Genomic DNA, 19351 nt, shown 5'->3' with positions numbered 1-19351 from the left:
TAGGTGAACGTTGGGAGCCGGCTCGCATATCAGAAGAGTCGAAACTATTTATACAAATATTTAAAAGAATAAGATATGAATAATCAAAAGATGTATATGAATAGAATTATCTCATTCAAAGAGGGAGACTGCATAGTGGCCACATCCATTCCCTCGGAGAGGGTCTTTTCGAAAACGGGACAAATAATTACTGAGAGAAGAAACCGCATCAGCCCCTCAAAAGTGAGGCAGCTTGCATTTCTGAATGCAAATCTCTCATAAAAGCTAAATCTGGTCAGCATTGCTGTGCGCTGCTGGTTATAACATGGCAACAAAGAAGAGAGAGAAAAGAGGGACCAGTTTAATGTTATTTATATTTCTTTGATATAGTGCAATATTATTTTATGTTGTTCAGATTGTATTCGTTTTAATTGGTTAGATTTATATGCACTTTGTTTTTATATATTAAAAAGTTATACTTTAAATGCAAATGTTTAATAGCATTCTTTTTATAAACCAATGCATTTTTAAATACATTGTGGTTAAGGTAAGGTATGATTTCATTTAATAATTTAATTAGAATTGTTTTAACACAAATCATAGTTTGACTATAGCAAACGGTTTGACTTGAAAAAATACAAAACATATTTTTTTAAAGAGCCGTTTGGGAGCTAAACGTGCTGGCTCTTTTTGGTGAACTGAGCCGAACGAGCCGGCTCACTGAAAAGAGCCGGAATGCCCATCACTACTGACCAATGGCAGGCACCAGTGGACGTTTCCTGGTGAAGGCCCACATCAAGAAACAACCGGAATTGAAATTACACGATTTTGGAGCAAGTTGGCAAAAGCAGAAGGGTGCAATTGCGGCCAGTAATTTGGGGCGTTCCTGCATGTGGGTTTTCCTGCATCTGCAGGAGCTCTTCTTTACTTTTTACAATTTTTAAACTAGGAGTCCGGAACACAGCAGACGTAGTAATTCCCACATACAGGAACGCCCCAAATTGAGGGCCGCAATCACACAATTGGAGAGAAAGCAGTGACGCGAATGTCTCTGTACAGTTTTCGGCTCCATCCAACTGCTGAGCGCTAATAACGTTTGCTGCGTTCAACTACTAGTCGGATCTAGGGATCTCAAATGTTCGACCTGCTGACTGATTGAACGCAGCACGTGTATAACGATAACCAGTTAGCAAGTTGGAAATTTCCGAGTTCCCACTAGCAGATGAACATGGCATAAAGCCAGCCAGCCACATCAACGTAGTTCTGACAACAAGTCGTCGACTGCTTGCACTTTTGGATGTATTTTTTACTAGCTAAATCCACAGATGAATAGCCTGTCGTAACACCAAAGACATTGTTTTACAACTATAAATTAATGTTAAAACATCAAGATCGATGTCATGGAATAGTCAGTCGTCTGTTGTTTTGAAGTAGCTAGCCTAGCGTTAAGGCTGGGTGTGTAATGTCAGCTAGCTACGACGGCTTTAGCAGTTAGCTACGTTTTTCAAAGGAAAAGCGGTTGCTACCGTTAACTAGCGAATAATAAACCGCATACTGGGTTGCCTGACGTTAGTTCGCTAGGCTAGTTATCTAAAACGTTAATCGGTTGGTTTTCTGTTATTCCTTTGGATGCGGAAGATGGCCCAGTCACCGGTTGCGGTGCAAGTGCCTGGGATGCAGGTAAGTGGAGGCCTCCCAACTTTTTTCAACAACAACCATTTCACGTTAAATAGCTTTCTTGCATTTAGTTGAGTAACGTCAGTTAGCAAGATTGCAGGGCGTTGCTAGTGTGTAACTTCATAACTAGGTAGTTAACGAACGTTAGCAAAGTAACTTAACTACAGCGGCTAACTTAGCTAGTTTTGTATCCAGTTGGTGTATTGTTGCTAGACCGTTTTGAGGGCATGACACAAATCAATTAGCTAACCAGCTTTTTGAGCACTCGGGTATATATCGGCAGTTCGCGGGAAGGAAGGACACGTCTGTCAACGTACGTTTAGCTACATGTACAATCATAATTGGATGTTAAACTGATTATGGCAGTACTAGGCCGAGTAACGTATGGCAATCGTCATGTACACACTTAACTCTGCTTATCGTAATCGGTGTAAAGTCAAAATCAAAGTAAGCATACAGCCGATTACAACACGTGAATTATTAGGACATGTAACTAAATTCGACCCTTTAATCAGCGTTTCAGCGGTGTATTTGATCTGCGCATGTGCCAGCACCGGTAGCGCAAGACTTCGTGACCTATGCGTCCCAGTCGAAACAGTTCGCGCATATATTATGACGATGTTTGTGTTAGTTTTTTTGGTGTTCGGCAGGGTTCAACACTTTTTTTTTTCTTCTTGTGGCTTGTCGAAGTTTTGGTAGCCGAAGTTCGTCGGTGATTGGTCGACAGCATTCTTCAATGAAGTGTTTGTAGTTCAATGACGGATGACTCTTCTTTCACATTTGAACACGTGAGAAATACTTAACCAAACAAACCAAATGGTTAGATGTAAAAGTTGAACATGCGAAAGAGAAACTGATGACACTGCCACTGACATGCCAAAACTGCCAATGGCAGGTCTGGGTTAATTGTGTGAATTATTCATTCATTTCTCTGCTTGTTTTTTAATTTTTATTTCATATTTGCAATGCATCAGTGCAGCAAGGTATCAATTTAGCCAATGTGATCATATCACACCAGAGCTAGGCTACATATCACTCTCGCCATTCAAACTTCCCCTCCAGTTCATTGCCAATTTATAGTGCAATATTTAAATGTGTGTTGGGGGAAAGTGTATTCATCACCCGCATTGCTTCACTAAAATTGATCAATGGCTGATCATTAGGCTATGGACAGGTTGCGTGCATGTTTCTATTTTCTAATAGTTGTCAATTGTCTCTTTATCCTCGTCAGTGGGGTGAAGTCGTTTTTTGTGGTATCTACTTTGCTTTACTATTTATATTTTTGCAGACTTTTAGTTCACTACATTCCTAAAGAAAATAATGTACTTTTTACTCCCTGCATTCTCCTTTATGTCCAAAATTACTCGTTACATTTTGAATGCTTAGCAGGACAGGAAAATGGTCCAATTCACACACTTATCAAGAGAACACGTGGTCATCCCTACTGCCGCTGATATGGTGGACTCACTAAACACAAATCAAATCAAATTTATTTATATAGCCCTTCGTACATCAGCTGATATCTCAAAGTACTGTACCGAAACCCAGCCTAAAACCCCGAACAGCAAGCAATGCAGGTGTTGAAGCACGTTGGCTAGGAAAAACTCCCTAGAAAGGCCAAAACATAGGAAGAAACCTAGAGAGGAACCAGGCTATGAGGGGTGGCCAGTCCTCTTCTGGCTGTGCCAGGTGGGGATTATAACAGAACATGGCCAAGATGTTCAAATGTTCATAAATTACCAGCATGGTCAAATAATAGGTCTGGGACAGGTAGCACGTCCGGTAAACAGGTCAGGATTCCATAGCAGGCAGAACAGTTGAAACTGGAGTAGCAGCACGGCCAGGTGGACTGGGGACAGCAAGGAGTCATCATGCCAGGTAGTCCTGAGGCATGGTCCTAGGGCTCAGGTCCTCCGAGAGAGAGCATTAGAGAGAGCATACTTAAATTCACACAGGACACCTGATAAGACAGGAGAAGTACTCCATATACACTGCTCAAAAAAATTAAGGGAACACTTAAACAACACAATGTAACTCCAAGTCAATCACACTTCTGTGAAATCAAACTTTCCACTTAGGAAGCAACACTGATTGACAATAAATGTCACATGCTGTTATGCAAATGGAATAGACAACAGGTGGAAATGATAGGCAATTAGCAAGACACCCCCAATAAAGGAGTGGTTTTGCAGGTGGTGACCACAGACCACTTCTCAGTTCCTATGCTTCCTGGCTGATGTTTTGTTCACTTTTGAATGCTGGCGGTGCTTTCACTCTAGTGGTAGCATGAGACGGAGTCTACAACCCACACAAGTGGCTCAGGTAGTGCAGCTCATCCAGGATGGCACATCAATGCGAGCTGTGGCAAGAATGTTTGCTGTGTCTGTCAGCGTAGTGTCCAGAGCATGGAGGTGCTACCAGCAGACAGGCCAGTACATAAAGAGACGTGGAGATGGCCGTAGGAGGGCAACAACCCAGCAGCAGGACCGCTACCTCCGCCTTTGTGCAAGGAGGAGCAAGAGGAGCACTGCCAGAGCCCTGCAAAATGACCTCCAGTAGGCCACAAATGTGCGTGTCAGACTCCATGAGGGTGGTACATCCACAGGTTGGGGTTGTGCTTACAGCCCAACACCGTGCAGGACGTTTGGCATTTGCCAGAGAACACCAAGATTGGCAAATTCGCCACTGGCGCCCTATGCTCTTCACAGATGAAAGCAGGTTCCCACTGAGCACATGTGACAGAGTCTGGAGACGCCGTGGAGAACGTTCTGCTGCCTGCAACATCCTCCAGCATGGCTGCACAGCCCTCCATGTGCTCGCCAGAGGTAGCCTGACTGCCATTAAGTACCGAGATGAGATCCTCAGACCCCTTGTGAGACCATATGCTGGTGCGGTTGGCCCTGGGTTCCTCCTAATGCAAGACAATGCTAGACCTCATATGGCTGGAGTGTGTCAGCAGTACCTGCAAGAGGAAGGCATTGATGCTATGGACTGGCCCGCCCGTTCCCCAGACCTGAATCCAATTGAGCACATCTGGGACATCATGTCTCGCTCCATCCACCAACGCCACGTTGCACCACAGACTGTCAAGGAGTTGGCAGATGCTTTAGTCCAGGTCTGGGAGGAGATCCCTCAGGAGACCATCCGCCACCTCATCAGGAGCATGCCCAGGCGTTGTAGGGAGGTCATACAGGCACGTGGAGGCCACACACACTACTGAGCCTCATTTTAACTTGTTTCAAGGACATTACATCAAAGTTGGATCAGCCTGTAGTGTGGTTTTCCACTTTAATTTTGAGTGTGACTCTAAATCCAGACCTCCATGGGTTGATAAATTTGATTTCCAATGATAATTTTTGTGTGATTTTGTTGTCAGCACATTCAACTATGTAAAGAAAAAAGTATTTAATAAGAATATTTCATTCATTCAGATCTAGGATATGTTATTTTAGTGTTCCCTTTATTTTGAGCAGTGTATAACAAACTGACCCTAGCTCCCCGACACAAACTACTGCAGCATAAATACTGGAGGCTGAGACAAGAGGGTCAGGAGACACTGTGGCCCCATCCGATGATACCCCCGGACAGGGCCAAACAGGAAGGATATAACCCCACCCACTTTGCCAAAGCACAGCCCCCACACCACTAGAGGGATATCTTCAACCACCAACTTACCATCCTGAGACAAGGCCGAGTATAGCCCACAAAGATCTCCGCCACGGCACAACCCAAGGGGGGGGGCGCCAACCCAGACAGGAAGATCACATCAGTGAATCAACCCACTCTAGTGATGCACCCCTCCTAGGGACGGCAAGAAAGGGCACCAGTAAGCCAGTGACTCAGCCCCTGTAAATAGGGTTAGATGCAGAGAATCCCAGTAGATAGAGGGGAACCAGCCAGGCAGAGACAGCAAGGGCGGTTCGTTGCTCCAGAGCCTTTCCGTTCACCTTCACACTCCTGGGCCAGACTACACTCAATCATATGACCCACTGAAGAGATGAGTCTTCAGTAAAGACTTAAAGGTTGAGACCGATATTGCGTCTCTCACATGGGTAGGCAGACCATTCCATAAAAATGGAGCTCTATAGGAGAAAGATCTGCCTCCAGCTGTTTGCTTAGAAATTCTAGGGACAATTAGGAGGCCTGCGTCTTGTGACCATAGCGTACGTGTAGATCTGTACGGCAGGACGAAATCAGAGAGATGGGTAGGAGCAAGCTCATGTAATGCTTTGTAGGTTAGCAGTAAAACCTTGAAATCAGCCCTTGCCTTGACAGGAAGCCAGTGTAGGGAGGCTAGCACTGGAGTAATATGATCAAATTTTGGGGTTCTAGTGAGGATTCTAGCAGCCGTATTTAGCACTAACTGAAGTTTATTTAGTGCTTTTATCCGGGTAGCCGGAAAGTAGAGCATTGCAGTAGTCTAACCTAGAAGTAACAAAAGCATGGATAAATTTTTCTGCATCATTTTTGGACAGAAAGTTTCAGATTTTTGCAATGTTACGTAGATGGAAAGAAGCTATCCTTGAAACAGTCTTGATATGTTCGTCAAAAGAGAGATCAGGGTCCGGAGTAATGCTGAGGTCCTTCAGTTTTATTTGAGACGACTGTACAGCCATTAAGATTAATTGTCAGATTCAACAGATGATCTCTTTGCTTCTTGGGACCTTGAACAAGCATCTCTGTTTTGTTTGAGTTTAAAAGTAGAATGTTTGCAGCCATCCACTTCCTTATGTCTGAAACACAGTATTCTAGCGAGGGCAATTTTGGGGCTTCACCATGTTTCATTGAAATGTGTGTCATCCGCATAGCAGTGAAAGTGAACATTATGTTTTCGAATGACATCCCCAAGAGGTAAAATATATAGTGAAAACAATAGTGGTCCTAAAACGGAACCTTGAGGAACACCGAAATTTACAGTTGATTTGTCAGAGGACCAACTGATATCTTTCCGACAGATAAGATCTAAACCAGGCCAGATCTTGTCCGTGGAGACCAATTTGGGTTTCCAATCTCTCCAAAAGAATGTGGTGATCGATGGTATCAAAAGCAGCACTAAGGTCTAGGAGCACGAGGACAGATCTAGAGCCTCGGTCTGATGCCATTAAAAGGTAATTTAGCACCTTCACAAGTGCAGTCTCAGTGCTATGATGGGGTCTAAAACCAGACTGAAGCATTTCGAAAACATTGTTTATCTTCAGGAAGGCAGTGAGTTGCGGCGCAACAGACTTTTCTAACATCTTTGAGAGGAATGGAAGATTCGATATAGGCCGATTTAGTTTAAAAAAATATTTTCTGGGTCAAGGTTGGGCTTTTTCAAGAGAGACTTTATTACTGCCACTTTTAGTGAGTTTGGTACAGAGAGCCGTTTATTATGTTCAACATAGGAGGGCCAAGCACAGGAAGCAGCTCTTTCAGTAGTTTAGTTGGAATAGGGTCCAGTATGCAGCTTGAAGGTTTAGAGGCCATGATTATTTTCATCATTGTGTCAAGAGATATAGTACTAAAACACTTGAGTGTCTCTCTTGATCCTAGGTCCTGGCAGAGTTGTGCAGACTCAGGACAACTGAGCTTTGAAGGAATACGCTTTATTTTAAGATTTAAAGAGGAGTCTGTAATTTGCTTTCTAATATTCATGATCTTTTCCTCAAAGAAGTTCATGAATTTATTACTGCTGAAGTGAAAGCCATCCTCACTTGGGGGATGCTGCTTTTTAGTTAGCTTTGCGACAGTATCAAAAATAAATTTCAGATTGTTCTTATTGTCTCAATTAAGTTGGATAAATAGGATGATCGAGCAGCAGTAAGGGCTCTTCGATACTGCACGGTACTGTCTTTCCAAGCTAGTCGGAAGACTCCCAGTTTGGTGTGGCGCCATTTCCGTTCCAATTTTCTGGAAGCTTGCTTCAGAGCTCGGGTATTTTCTGTATACCAGGGAGCTAGTTTCTTATGAGAAATGTTTTTAGGAGTACAACTGCATCTAGGGTATTGCGCAAGGTTAAATTGAGTTCCTCAGTTAGGTGGTTAACTGATTTTTGTTCTCTTGACGTCCTTGGGTAGACAGAGGGAATCTGGAAGGGCATCAAGGAATCTTTGTGTTGTCTGTGAATTTATAGCATGACTTTTGATGCTCCTTGGTTGGGGTCGGAGCAGATTATTTGTTGCAATTGCAAGCGTAATAAAATGGTGGTCCGATAGTCCAGGATTATGAGGAAAAACATTAAGATCCACAACATTTATTCCATGGGACAAATCTAGGTACAGAGTGTGACAGTGAGTAGGTCAAGAGACATGTTGGACAAAACCCACCGAGTCGATGATGGCTCCGAAAGCCTTTTGGAGTGGGTCTTTGGACTTTTCCATTTGAATATTAAAGTCACCAAAAATTTGAATATTATCTGCTATGACTACAAGGTCCGATAGGAATTCGGGGAACTCAATGAGGAACGCTGTATATGGCCCAGGAGGCCTGTAAACAGTAGTTATAAAAAGTGATTGAGTAGGCTGCATAGATTTCATGACTAGAAGCTCAAAAGACGAAAACATCTCTTTTGTAAATTGAAATTTGCTATCGTAAATGTTAGCAGCACCTCTGCCTTTGCGGGATGCACAGGGGATATGGTCACTAGTGTAACCAGGTGGTGAGGCCTCATTTAACACAGTACATTCATCAGGCTTAAGCCATGTTTCAGTCAGGCCAACATTGACTATAATTGCCTTTGAAGTAAGGGATCTAACATTAAGTAGCCCTATTTTGAGATGTGAGGTATCATGATCTCTTTCAATAATGACGGGAATGGAAGAGGTCTTTATCCTAGTGAGATTGCTAAGGCGAACACCGCCATGTTTAGTTTTGCCCAACCCAGGTCGAGGCACAGACACTGTCTCAATGGGGATAGCTGAGCTGACTACACTGACTGTGATAGTGACGGCTTCCAGAATAAGAAAATGGTGCCGTCTGCTTTGCTTAATATAAGGAATTTGAAATGATTTGTACTTTTACTTTTGATACTTAAGTGTATTTAGTACCACATACTTTTATTTGAGTAACTTTCTATTAAGGTATCTACAGTGCGTTCGGAAAGTATTCAAACCCCATGACTTTTTCCACATTTTGTTATGTTACAGCCTTGTAAAAAAAATATAGAACTTAAAAAAATTTTTTTTTACATGCCCTCAATCTACACACAATCTACTCAATCTACCCCATAATGACAAAGCGAAAACAGGCTTTTAGAAATGTTTCTAAATGTGTGTGTATATATATAAGTATTCAGACACTTTGCTATGAGACTTCAAATTGAGCTCAGGTGCATCCTGTTTCCATTGATCATCCTTGAGATTTTTTATATAAATTTAATTGATTGGACATGATTTAGAAAGGCACACGCCTGTTTATATAAGGTCCCACAGTTGACAATGTAAAAACCAAGCCATGAGGTCGAAGGACTTGTCCGTAGAGATCCGAGACAGTATTGTGTCGGAACAGATTTGGGAAGGGTACCAAAACATATCTGCAGCATTTGAAGGTCCCCAACAACACAGTGGCCTCCATCATTCTTAAATGGGAGAAGTTTGGAACCAAATTTCTTCCTAGAGCTGGCTGCATGGCCAAACTGAGCAATCGGGGGAGAAGGGCCTTGGTCAGGGAGGTGACCAATAATCCGATGGTCACTCTGACAGAGCTCCAGAGTTCCTCTGGGGAGATGGTGGTCCTTCTGGAAGGTTCTCCCAGAAGGACCACCATCTCTGCACCACTCCACCAATCAGGCCTTTTATGCTAGAGTGGCCAGACAGAAATTACTCCTCAGTAAAAGGCACATGACAGCCTGCTTGGAGTTAGCCAAAAGGCACCTAAAGGACTCTCAGACAATGAGAAACAAGATTCTCTGGTCTGATGAAACCAAGATTGAACTCTTTGGCCTGAATGCAGAGTGTCACGTCTGGAGGAAACCTGGCACCATCCCTACAGTGAAGCATGGTGGGGGCAGCATCATGCTGTCAGGATGTTTTTCAGCGGCAGGGACTGGGAGATTAGTTAGGATCGAGGGAAAGATGAACGGAGCAAAGTAGAGTGATCCTTGATGAAAACCTGCTCCAGAGCGCTCAGGACCTCAGACTGGGGCGAAGGTTCACCTTCCAACAGGACAATGACCCTAAGCACACAGCCAAGACAATGCAGGAGTGGCTTCGGGACAAGTCTCTGAATGTTCTTGAGTGGCCCAGCCAGAGCTCGGACTTGAACCCGATTGAACGTCTTGAACATCTCAATAGCTGTGTAGCGACACTCCCCATCCAACCTGACAGAGCTTGAGAGGATCTGCAGAGAAGAACGGTAGAAACTCCCCAAATACAGGTGTGCCAAGCTTGTAGCGTCATACCCAAGAGGACTTGAGTCTGTAATTGCTGCCAAAGGTGCTTCAACAAAGTACTGAGTAACAGTACTGAATACTTACGTAAATGTTATAAAAAAAAAAATATGCAAATGTATTACAATCTGTGTGTGTGTGTAGATTGAGGGACAACACGATTGAATCAATTTTAGAGTAAGGCTGCACCGTAACAAAATGTGGAAAAAGTCAAGGGGTCTAAATACTTTCCGAATGTACTGTATACTTTTACTGAAGTATGACAGTTGGGTACTTTTTCCACCACTGATCCTCGTCAATTTATATGATGGGCTACATTGATTTAACATTAATTTTGATATTCAGAGGATTTGAAGGCAAGGTTTTTAATATGTTTTTGGGAAAGGACAAATGTGATTTGCTTATGGCTGAGTTGGATGCGCTGCAGGCAGCTTGATTGATGGGTCCTTTTAGGTGGGTGGTGTGCATGTATGAGTTCACTTTTTCCGTATGTCCATTTCCTAAAATAGGCCAAGCCTGTCTGGACTTCATCTCTTTTAATCAGATAGGTTGTTGTTTTCTATGTCTTGTCATTCCCTGCATATGTGCAGGGAATGACGACAGGTGCCAGTTTTGTTTCTTCGCTTATTAAATGTGGTGTAACTGAATGAAACGTAGCCAAACTCTCTTCAAGATTCATCCTATAGGATGCATAGCCTCTATCATAATATTTTCAGTAGCGTATTATTTTTCCAGAAACATATTATTTTTCTCTCATTACTGCGTCCTCTGAACAACATATTTCCATAGAGAATGACCCCAGTAGCGTTGGTGACGTTATGCGAATCGATCGGGAAAGTGGAGGGAAAAACGCATCTGACTGGGTGGGAATGGTTTAGTGCGTCAAAATCGGAATCTGCATTTTTCCAGCATCCTCTCCAAACTGACATTTCTTAATTTGTATACTAGACTAATATTTAGAGGTAATAACTTGAATAATAATGAAATACTACTGATAATAACAGTGTAATAGCGAAGTTGCAGAAAAGCCCCTCCTTGACTTTGCCCACAGGATGAAAAAGCCCCCATCCACAGGGCACGAGTGGTCACTGAATGGTTTGATGAGCATAAAGCGATGTAAACCATATGCCATGGCCGTCTCAGTCACCAGATCTTAACCTAATTGAACAATTATGGAAGATTCTGGAGCGGCGCCTGAGACAGTGTTTTCCACCACCATCAACTAAACACCAAGTGATGGAATTTCTCGCGGAAGAATGGTGTCGCATCCCTCCAATAGAGTTTGACACTTGTAGAATCTATGCCAAAGTGCATTGAAGCTCTTCTGGCTCAGCCTGTTAAAGAGCATCTGTACTTTCTGTATACTTTTTAGCCAATAGTTCTGAAAGTAGCGCTCATGAGCCAAAAGTGGTCCCAGAAAGTTGCATACTACGTCACATATGTGCAGATATGTGCACCATGTCATTGCTCTTGCTCTGCTGTGTGTATCTTGCTAGCTGTCACTCAAATGGCGAGGGCCGGAAGCTCATTGGCTAGTACTTGAATTGCTAGGGGGCTGGCCCACGTGGGGGAAATGGCACAGCTTCCAGAAAAACTGTATTTTTCAAACAAGGTATTACTGTTTATTTTGAATACATTTCCCAAAATGTCTAAACCTGTTTTCGCTTTGTCAGTATGGGCTATTGTGTGTAGATTGATGGGGAAAAAAATAATTGTAATTAATTTTAGAAAAAGGCTGTAATGTAACAAAGTGGAAAAGACGAGGTCTGAATACTTTCCGAATGCACTGTATGTGTGTGTATATGTGTGTGTGTGTGTATATATTAGAGGTCGACCGATTTTAATCGGAATGGCCGATTTCAAGGTTTCATAACCATCGGAAATCTGTATTTTTGGGCGGCGATTTAAAAACAAATGTATACCTTTTATTTAACTAGGCAAGTCAGTTAAGAACACATTCTTATTTTCAATGACGGCCTAGGAACGGTGGGTTAACTGCCTTGTTCAGGGGCAGAACGACAGATTTTCACCTTGTCAGCTCGGGGATCCAATCTTGCAACCTTACGGTTAACTAGTCCAATGCTCTAACCACCTGCTTTACATTGCACTCCACGGGGAGCCTGCCTGTTACACAAATGCAGTAAGCAAAGGTAAATTGCTAGCTAGCATTAAACTTATCTTATAAAAAACAATCAATCAATCATAATCACTAGTTAACTTCACATGGTTGATGATATTACTAGTTTAACTAGCGTGTCCTGCGTTGCATATAATCGATGCAGCGCTGGGGGATGATTTAACAAAAGCGCATTTGAGAAAAAAGCACAATCGTTGGACGACTGTACCTAACCATAAACGCCAATGTCTTTCTTAAAATCAATACACAGAAGTATATATTTTTAAACCTGCTTATTTAGCTAAAAGAAATTCAGGTTAGAAGGCAAAATTAACCAGGTGAAATAGTCATTTCTCTTGCGTTCATTGCACGCAGAGTCAGTGTATATGCAACAGTTTGGGCAGCCTGGCTCATTGCGAACTAATTTGCCAGAATTTTACGTAATTATGACGTAATATTGAAGGTTGTGCAATGTAACAGCAATATTTAGACTTAGGGATGCCACCCGTTAGATAAAATACGGAACGGTTCCGTATTTCAATGAAAGAATAAACATTTTGTTTTCGAGATGATAGTTTCCGGATTCGACCATATTAACGACCAAAGGCTCGTATTTCTGTGTGTTATGTTATAGTTAAGTCTATGATTTGATAGAGCAGCAGCAGGCTCGTAAGCATTCATTCAAACAGCACTTTAGTGCGTTTTGCCAGCAGCTCTTCGCAAGCACAGTGCTGTTTGACTTCAAGCCTATCAGCCTAATGGCTGGTGTAACCGATGTGAAATGGCTAGCTAGTTAGCGGGGTGCGCGCTAATAGCGTTTCAAACGTGCCCCACTCTTGAGACTTGGAGTAGTTATTTCCCTTGCTCTGCAATGTTCAGTATAAGATGTATAAAGATTTATTTTTCACTTCATTTAGCTTTTTGTACTGTTGGGTTCTGATTGGGCTAGTTAAGATGGGTGAATGGGATTTTATTTACTTTTGTGGAGCGATGAGTAACGCTGCTTCGAGTGTGGCTGTTGTCGATGTGTTCCTGGTTCAAGCCCAGGTAGGTTACGAGGAGAGGGACGGAAGCTATACTGTTACACTGGCAATACTATAGTGCCTATAAGAACACCCAATAGTCAAAGGTATATGAAATACAAATGGTATAGAGAGAAATAGACCTATAAATACTATATTAACTACAACCTAAAACCTGTTACCTTGGAATATTGAAGACTCCTGTTAAAAGGAACCACCAGCTTTCATATGTTCTCATGTTCTGAGCAAGGAACTCAAACGTTAGCTTTTTTACATGGCACATATTGCACTTTTACTTTCTTCTCCAACACTTTGTTTTTGTATTATTTAAACAAAATTGAACATGTTTCATTATTTATTGGAGGCTTAATTGATTTTTATTGATGTGTTAAAATAAGTGTTCATTCAGTATTGTTGTAATTGTCATTATTACAAATACATTTAAAAAATATATATTTAGTGAAGTGCACCAGTCCCTCCTGCAGCAAAGCACCCCCACACCATGATGCTGCCACCCCCATGCTTCATGATTGGGATGGCATTCCTCAGCTTGCAAGCCTCCCCCTTTTTCCTCCAAACATATCCATGGTCATTATGGCCAAACAGTTCTATTTTTGTTTCATCAGACCAGTGGACGATCATTGTCCCCATGTGCAGTTGCAAACCGTAGTCTGGCTTTTTTATTGCGGTTTTGGAGCAGTGGCTTCTTCCTTGCTGAGCGGCCTTTCAGGTTATGTCGTTATAGGACTCGTTTTACTGTGGATATAGATACTTTTGTACCTGTTTCCTCCAGCACCTTCACAGGGTCATTTGCTGTTGTTCTGGGATTGATTTGCACTTTTCACACCAAAGTACGTTCATCTCTAGGAGCCAGAACTTGTCTCCTTCCTGAGCGGTATGACGGCTGCGTGGTCTCATGGTGTTTATACTTGTGTAATATTGTTTGTACAGATGAACGTGGTACCTTCAGGCGTTTGTAAATTGCTCCCAAGGATGAACCAGACTTGTGGAGGTCTACAATTTTATTTTTCTGAGGTCTTCGCTGATTTCTTTTGATTTTCCCATATGTCAAGCAAAGAGGCACTGAGTTTGAAGGTAGGCCTTGAAATACATCCACAGGTACACCTCCAATTGACTCAAATGATGTCAATTAGCCTATCAGAAGCTTCTAAAGCCCTGACATTTATTTACAGTCAACTAAATGTATGTAAACGTCTGACCCACTGGAATTGTGATACAGTGAATTATAAGTGAAAGAATCTGTCTGTAAACAATTGTTGGAAAAATTACTTGTGTCATGCATAAAGTAGATGTCCTAACCGACTTGCCAAAACTATAGTTTGTTAACAAGACATTTGTGGAGTGGTTGATACACTTAGGTTGGAGTCATTTAAAGCGAGTTTATGTAAACATCCGACATCAACTGTATATAGAAAGGCACAGGTGTTTGCCTCTGGTCTACTGAACGCATCTTTTGTGTATCCTTTGCCTTGGCAAATGATATATTGTTTGGGCTGCCATATGGTCACCGTTCACTAGATTTGGGACTTGAAATAGGCCTAAACCACTAGCTACAACTGCTGTTCTGCATTTACAGCCTGTAATCTGATATGGATGAGAACATTTCAGTGCAATAACGTTACAGCGTTAGGTCTCATCTCTGTCGTTGAGGATTTGAACGTTAGAGGGAGGATTGCTGCTCCATGAGAACACTTGTGGGTGGAACTATGACATTACTTTACCAAAGTGAGACGTTGAAAGATTCCATGCTTATTCAGTTATATTTTGTGTACCAATTTATTAAATTTGGGGATTAGGCTTTAGGTGTTTTCTATTTCAGTTTAGCCACAGTTATCTAACATGTCTGGAATGTAACATATTATAAGGCAAGGAAAGTCAATTGTGACAAATATGAACATTGTCCTATCTGCAGATTATTCTCTCCCTGCCAAGTTCTAGTATGGTCATTGCAAAACATGGGCATTAAGGCTACTTTGCAGCACTCAAGCTGCCTCGTGCAACAGCAGGAAGGCTGCATTGATGAGAGGTGGTTGATATTAGTAATTTCCCTGGGGCTTTAGTAATGACGTTTGTTCACCATGCTTCATTGCTCTGGCAAATGAATTCCTAAATGCAGGATATCCACCTGTCTCTCTCGCTCCAGGGAGATCAGCAACTCCCTTGTGATTTCCTCTGTTTTCTGGTATGGGCATTAGGCCTACCTGCAGTCCAAAGTCTGACGCCTAAATCAGGCCCGGCAAGCCTTACTGTTTTGTGAGACTGCCAACAATGACCAGTAGCATTGGCCACATTTGAAGTGTTCTGTCAGCTTGAAGAGGGTGTGGCCTGAGAGGGAGTATTCCTTACTCTTGTTTGCTGTGGGTAACACTTGAGTCTGCGCTAGGTTAGTTGTCAACAGTGCATTGGAAACGGGCCCATGCACAGGACGTGTGTATGTTAAATGTTGGGCATGCTGCCTGCATGTTCTTTCCACAATATGCACAGGGGCCTATTGTCTTCAGCTTTTAGTTTTGAATCAGAATAGGCCTGTTGGATTTAGACAGCTAGCTTCCTCCCAAGAAATTCTGTTGACGGAAGTTATTTCCAGCCAAACATGTTCTGCCATGTGGCGGTAACAAACTGATTAAGGTCCTGGCCTGGGCAGTCTCCAGATTAGCCTAGTGCTCACAGCTTTATCTGAGGCAGAACGGTCTAGATGCGTGAGACTTGGGGCAGGATACAGCCTCCTATAGCTGCTCTGGCCCTCTGTGACGCCATGAGCCAGTCTCTGCCCAGACACTGACGCTGTTGCCATTCTAGGCAGTCCTGTCACACTGAAGCCCCACACACCCAAAGGTGACCAAAGACAAGAAAGTAATCTATTCCTGCCTCTGTGCCAACCTGCCAGACAGGGCTGTTAATAGTCAGGGCAGGGAGAGATCAAGTTTTTTTGTTAAAACATTTTATATTCTCCCTGACCGTCTAGATTTTATTTAGGTGGTTGTTAGTTCTCAAAGTTGATCTTATTTCAAAAAATATTCAACGGCATTATCTTTTCTACGTACTTAGTTTTTTTGGGAGCGGAGGACATGACCTGGCAGCGGCGGACCACCGCTGCTAAATTAAAATATCGGAAACACTGAGAAATGCACGTGGGCAAAGATCTGTCTGTGGAAACCCATTTTCCGGTCAAAACACATCTGCTTCCAAGTGATCTCAATGCCACACCCTTTTCACCTTTGCTGTATTTCAAATGTCCCACATTTTAGAACAAGGTTTGGCAATAATAAGCTTAACAGGAGACAGTTTATCATTTATTTGGATCCAACAGGCTCTCTTTGGAAACATGCTTGTGGTCATCTAGGGATAGGTTACAGTGCAGATTAGGCCATATGGATTTTTCAAATTGGGTAGGCTATTCTTTTATAAAACAGTTGATCGTCAGTTTTCTATAGCCCGGCCTATCGATAAACTATGTAGCCTCACCGTTCAACCTCAGTTAAAGAAATGGCAACTACCTGTTTTCGACTCATTCAGCAGTATAAACTAGCCACATAACATAAGGCTCTGATGAAGGAGATTACGCTGAAACTCAAATCCCGTGAATAAATGATCAGGTCTATGCTGAAACAGTCCTCTATAAAAAACATTTTTTTCCTGGATTGTCACCTGTTGAGGTGTCCTGGGGTAAGGAATGTTAATTTTTTTAGCCACATAACTTCTCTGTCTCTAAACCTTCAGAACAGCCGGACGGACCCTGAGGAGCTGTTCACCAAGCTGGAGCGTATTGGGAAGGGCTCCTTCGGCGAGGTGTTCAAGGGCATCGACAACCGTACCCAGAATGTGGTGGCCATCAAGACCATAGACCTGGAGGAGGCTGAGGATGAGATGGAAGACATCCAGCAGGAGATCACCGTGCTCAGCCAGTGTGACAGCCCCTACGTCACCAAGTACTACGGCTCCTACCTCAAGGTAACACACACGCACACCGCCACTCGTTCCACCTCAAAAAGCACTAGAAAGAGGATTTGACACCCACCATCTCGGATTGTTCTGAAATATCAAATGAATAGTCCTGAAAGATTTGGTTGAAATATAATTTGATATCTGAGTAATGAAGGTAATTGATTGCACCCAAATTGGCATTTAAATTATAATTTTTTATTGGTTTCATATAATCGTCAACAAATATAGTATCTTACATCCGATTTGGATAATAATTTGTCCTACCAATGAGTAAGACAGGAGGAATCCATTAAAATGATCAAAAGCCCTCCACGGACGCCCTCCCACACCAACAACCAGTATAAGTTCTCTGTCTGATAAGTAGTATGTAGCTGTGGCTTGGAATATTGCTTTGTTTTATCCTATGAGTTTTCTGTAAGTATATGGAGTAAGTAAATACTATAATTTTTATAGGTTTTGTTCCGTCATTAAATCCTTGTGCAAGAGAAATGGTCTACGTTGGTGGTTAGTCTATAATTCGTTAAATGCTAAGTACTAACAATGAGTTCAACATTTCGAAAGTTTGCTGTAGCACGTCAACCCTTTTTTAAAATTTATTATGTCCCGCCCCATCCAGGCTGTGATTGGTTGGTTCACGAAAAGTGACATTGACGAGAGCTTGTTTCAACAAAAGCCAAACCCAAACATAGCTTTTTTCATCCCTATTGTCTTCCGTCTTACCGCTTCAGCTGCAAAACCTTGACTAACAGTTGAACTGGTATCGCTGGGCTCAATGGGCTGCTCTCTCTCCTCTCTGCTGCCAGCGCCTACGGGCTCATTAGGCTGAGATTGACTGGTAACGGCGCTAAATTGTAATAATTTATTTTAAAACATTTGGCTGCATCAGCCTCATGGGACTTCAACCTCAGGGCGGCAGGGTAGCCTAGTGGTTAGAGTGTTGAACTAGTAACCGGAAGGTTGCAAGTTCAAACCCCCGAGCTGACAAGGTACAAATCTGTCGCTCTGCCCCTGAACAGGCAGTTAACCCACTGTTCCTAGGCCGTCATTGAAAATAAGAATTTGTTCTTAACTGACTTGCCTGGTTAAATAAAGGTAAAATAAATAAAAACCTCTTCTCTCTCTGCTTTTCCATCTTGCTCCGCTATTTATCCAAATGTCACCACTTAACAGAGATGGGAAAGGGGCGGGGCCCAGGTAAAGTTGTAATTTTTATTTAAGCGGGGGCTGGGGTTATTTATATTCAGCTTTGATCAGGCCCCAATTATCAAGCGGCCCACCGGGGAACCTCCCGGTGCTCCAGATGGCCAGTCCGTCTGCTGCAGAGGATAAGTTCATTAGAGTAACACACCTCAACATCAACTGTTCAGAGGAGACTACGTGAATCAGGCCTTCACGGTCGAATTGCTCCAAAGAAACCACTATAAAGTAACACACCTCAACATCAACTGTTCAGAGGAGACTACGTGAATCAGGCCTTCACGGTCGAATTGCTCCAAAGAAACCACTACTGAAGGACATCTATAAAGTAACACACCTCAACATCAACTGTTCAGAGGAGACTACGTGAATCAGGCCTTCACGGTCGAATTGCTCCAAAGAAACCACTACTGAAGGACATCTATAAAGTAACACACCTCAACATCAACTGTTCAGAGGAGACTACGTGAATCAGGCCTTCACGGTCGAATTGCTCCAAAGAAACCACTACTGAAGGACATCTATAAAGTAACACACCTCAACATCAACTGTTCAGAGGAGACTACGTGAATCAGGCCTTCACGGTCGAATTGCTCCAAAGAAACCACTACTGAAGGACATCTATAAAGTAACACACCTCAACATCAACTGTTCAGAGGAGACTACGTGAATCAGGCCTTCACGGTCGAATTGCTCCAAAGAAACCACTACTGAAGGACATCTATAAAGTAACACACCTCAACATCAACTGTTCAGAGGAGACTACGTGAATCAGGCCTTCACGGTCGAATTGCTCCAAAGAAACCACTACTGAAGGACATCTATAAAGTAACACACCTCAACATCAACTGTTCAGAGGAGACTACGTGAATCAGGCCTTCACGGTCGAATTGCTCCAAAGAAACCACTACTGAAGGACATCTATAAAGTAACACACCTCAACATCAACTGTTCAGAGGAGACTACGTGAATCAGGCCTTCACGGTCGAATTGCTCCAAAGAAACCACTACTGAAGGACATCTATAAAG

The 19351-nt window shown here is 42.6% G+C and overlaps 1 protein-coding gene across 2 annotated transcripts in view; it reads left to right on the top strand.

Moving 5' to 3' along the window:
- Window positions 1-1188: 1188 nt before the first annotated feature.
- Window positions 1189-19351, top strand: part of LOC109872789 (serine/threonine-protein kinase 26-like) — a 26310-nt gene continuing 8147 nt past the window's right edge. The window contains exons 1-2 of one of the 2 annotated variants that reach the window (XM_020464122.2): window positions 1189-1659; window positions 16901-17131. In XM_020464122.2, the coding sequence (XP_020319711.1) occupies window positions 1609-1659; window positions 16901-17131 (282 nt within the window). In that variant the 5' untranslated portion in view covers window positions 1189-1608. The remainder of the gene's footprint in view (window positions 1660-16900; window positions 17132-19351) is intronic. The other variant, XM_020464123.2, reaches the window with a different exon arrangement.

The sequence above is a fragment of the Oncorhynchus kisutch genome, linkage group LG28, assembly GCF_002021735.2.
Source record: "Oncorhynchus kisutch isolate 150728-3 linkage group LG28, Okis_V2, whole genome shotgun sequence".
Taxonomy (NCBI): domain Eukaryota; kingdom Metazoa; phylum Chordata; class Actinopteri; order Salmoniformes; family Salmonidae; genus Oncorhynchus; species Oncorhynchus kisutch.
This window is presented reverse-complemented; position numbering and strand designations above follow the sequence as displayed.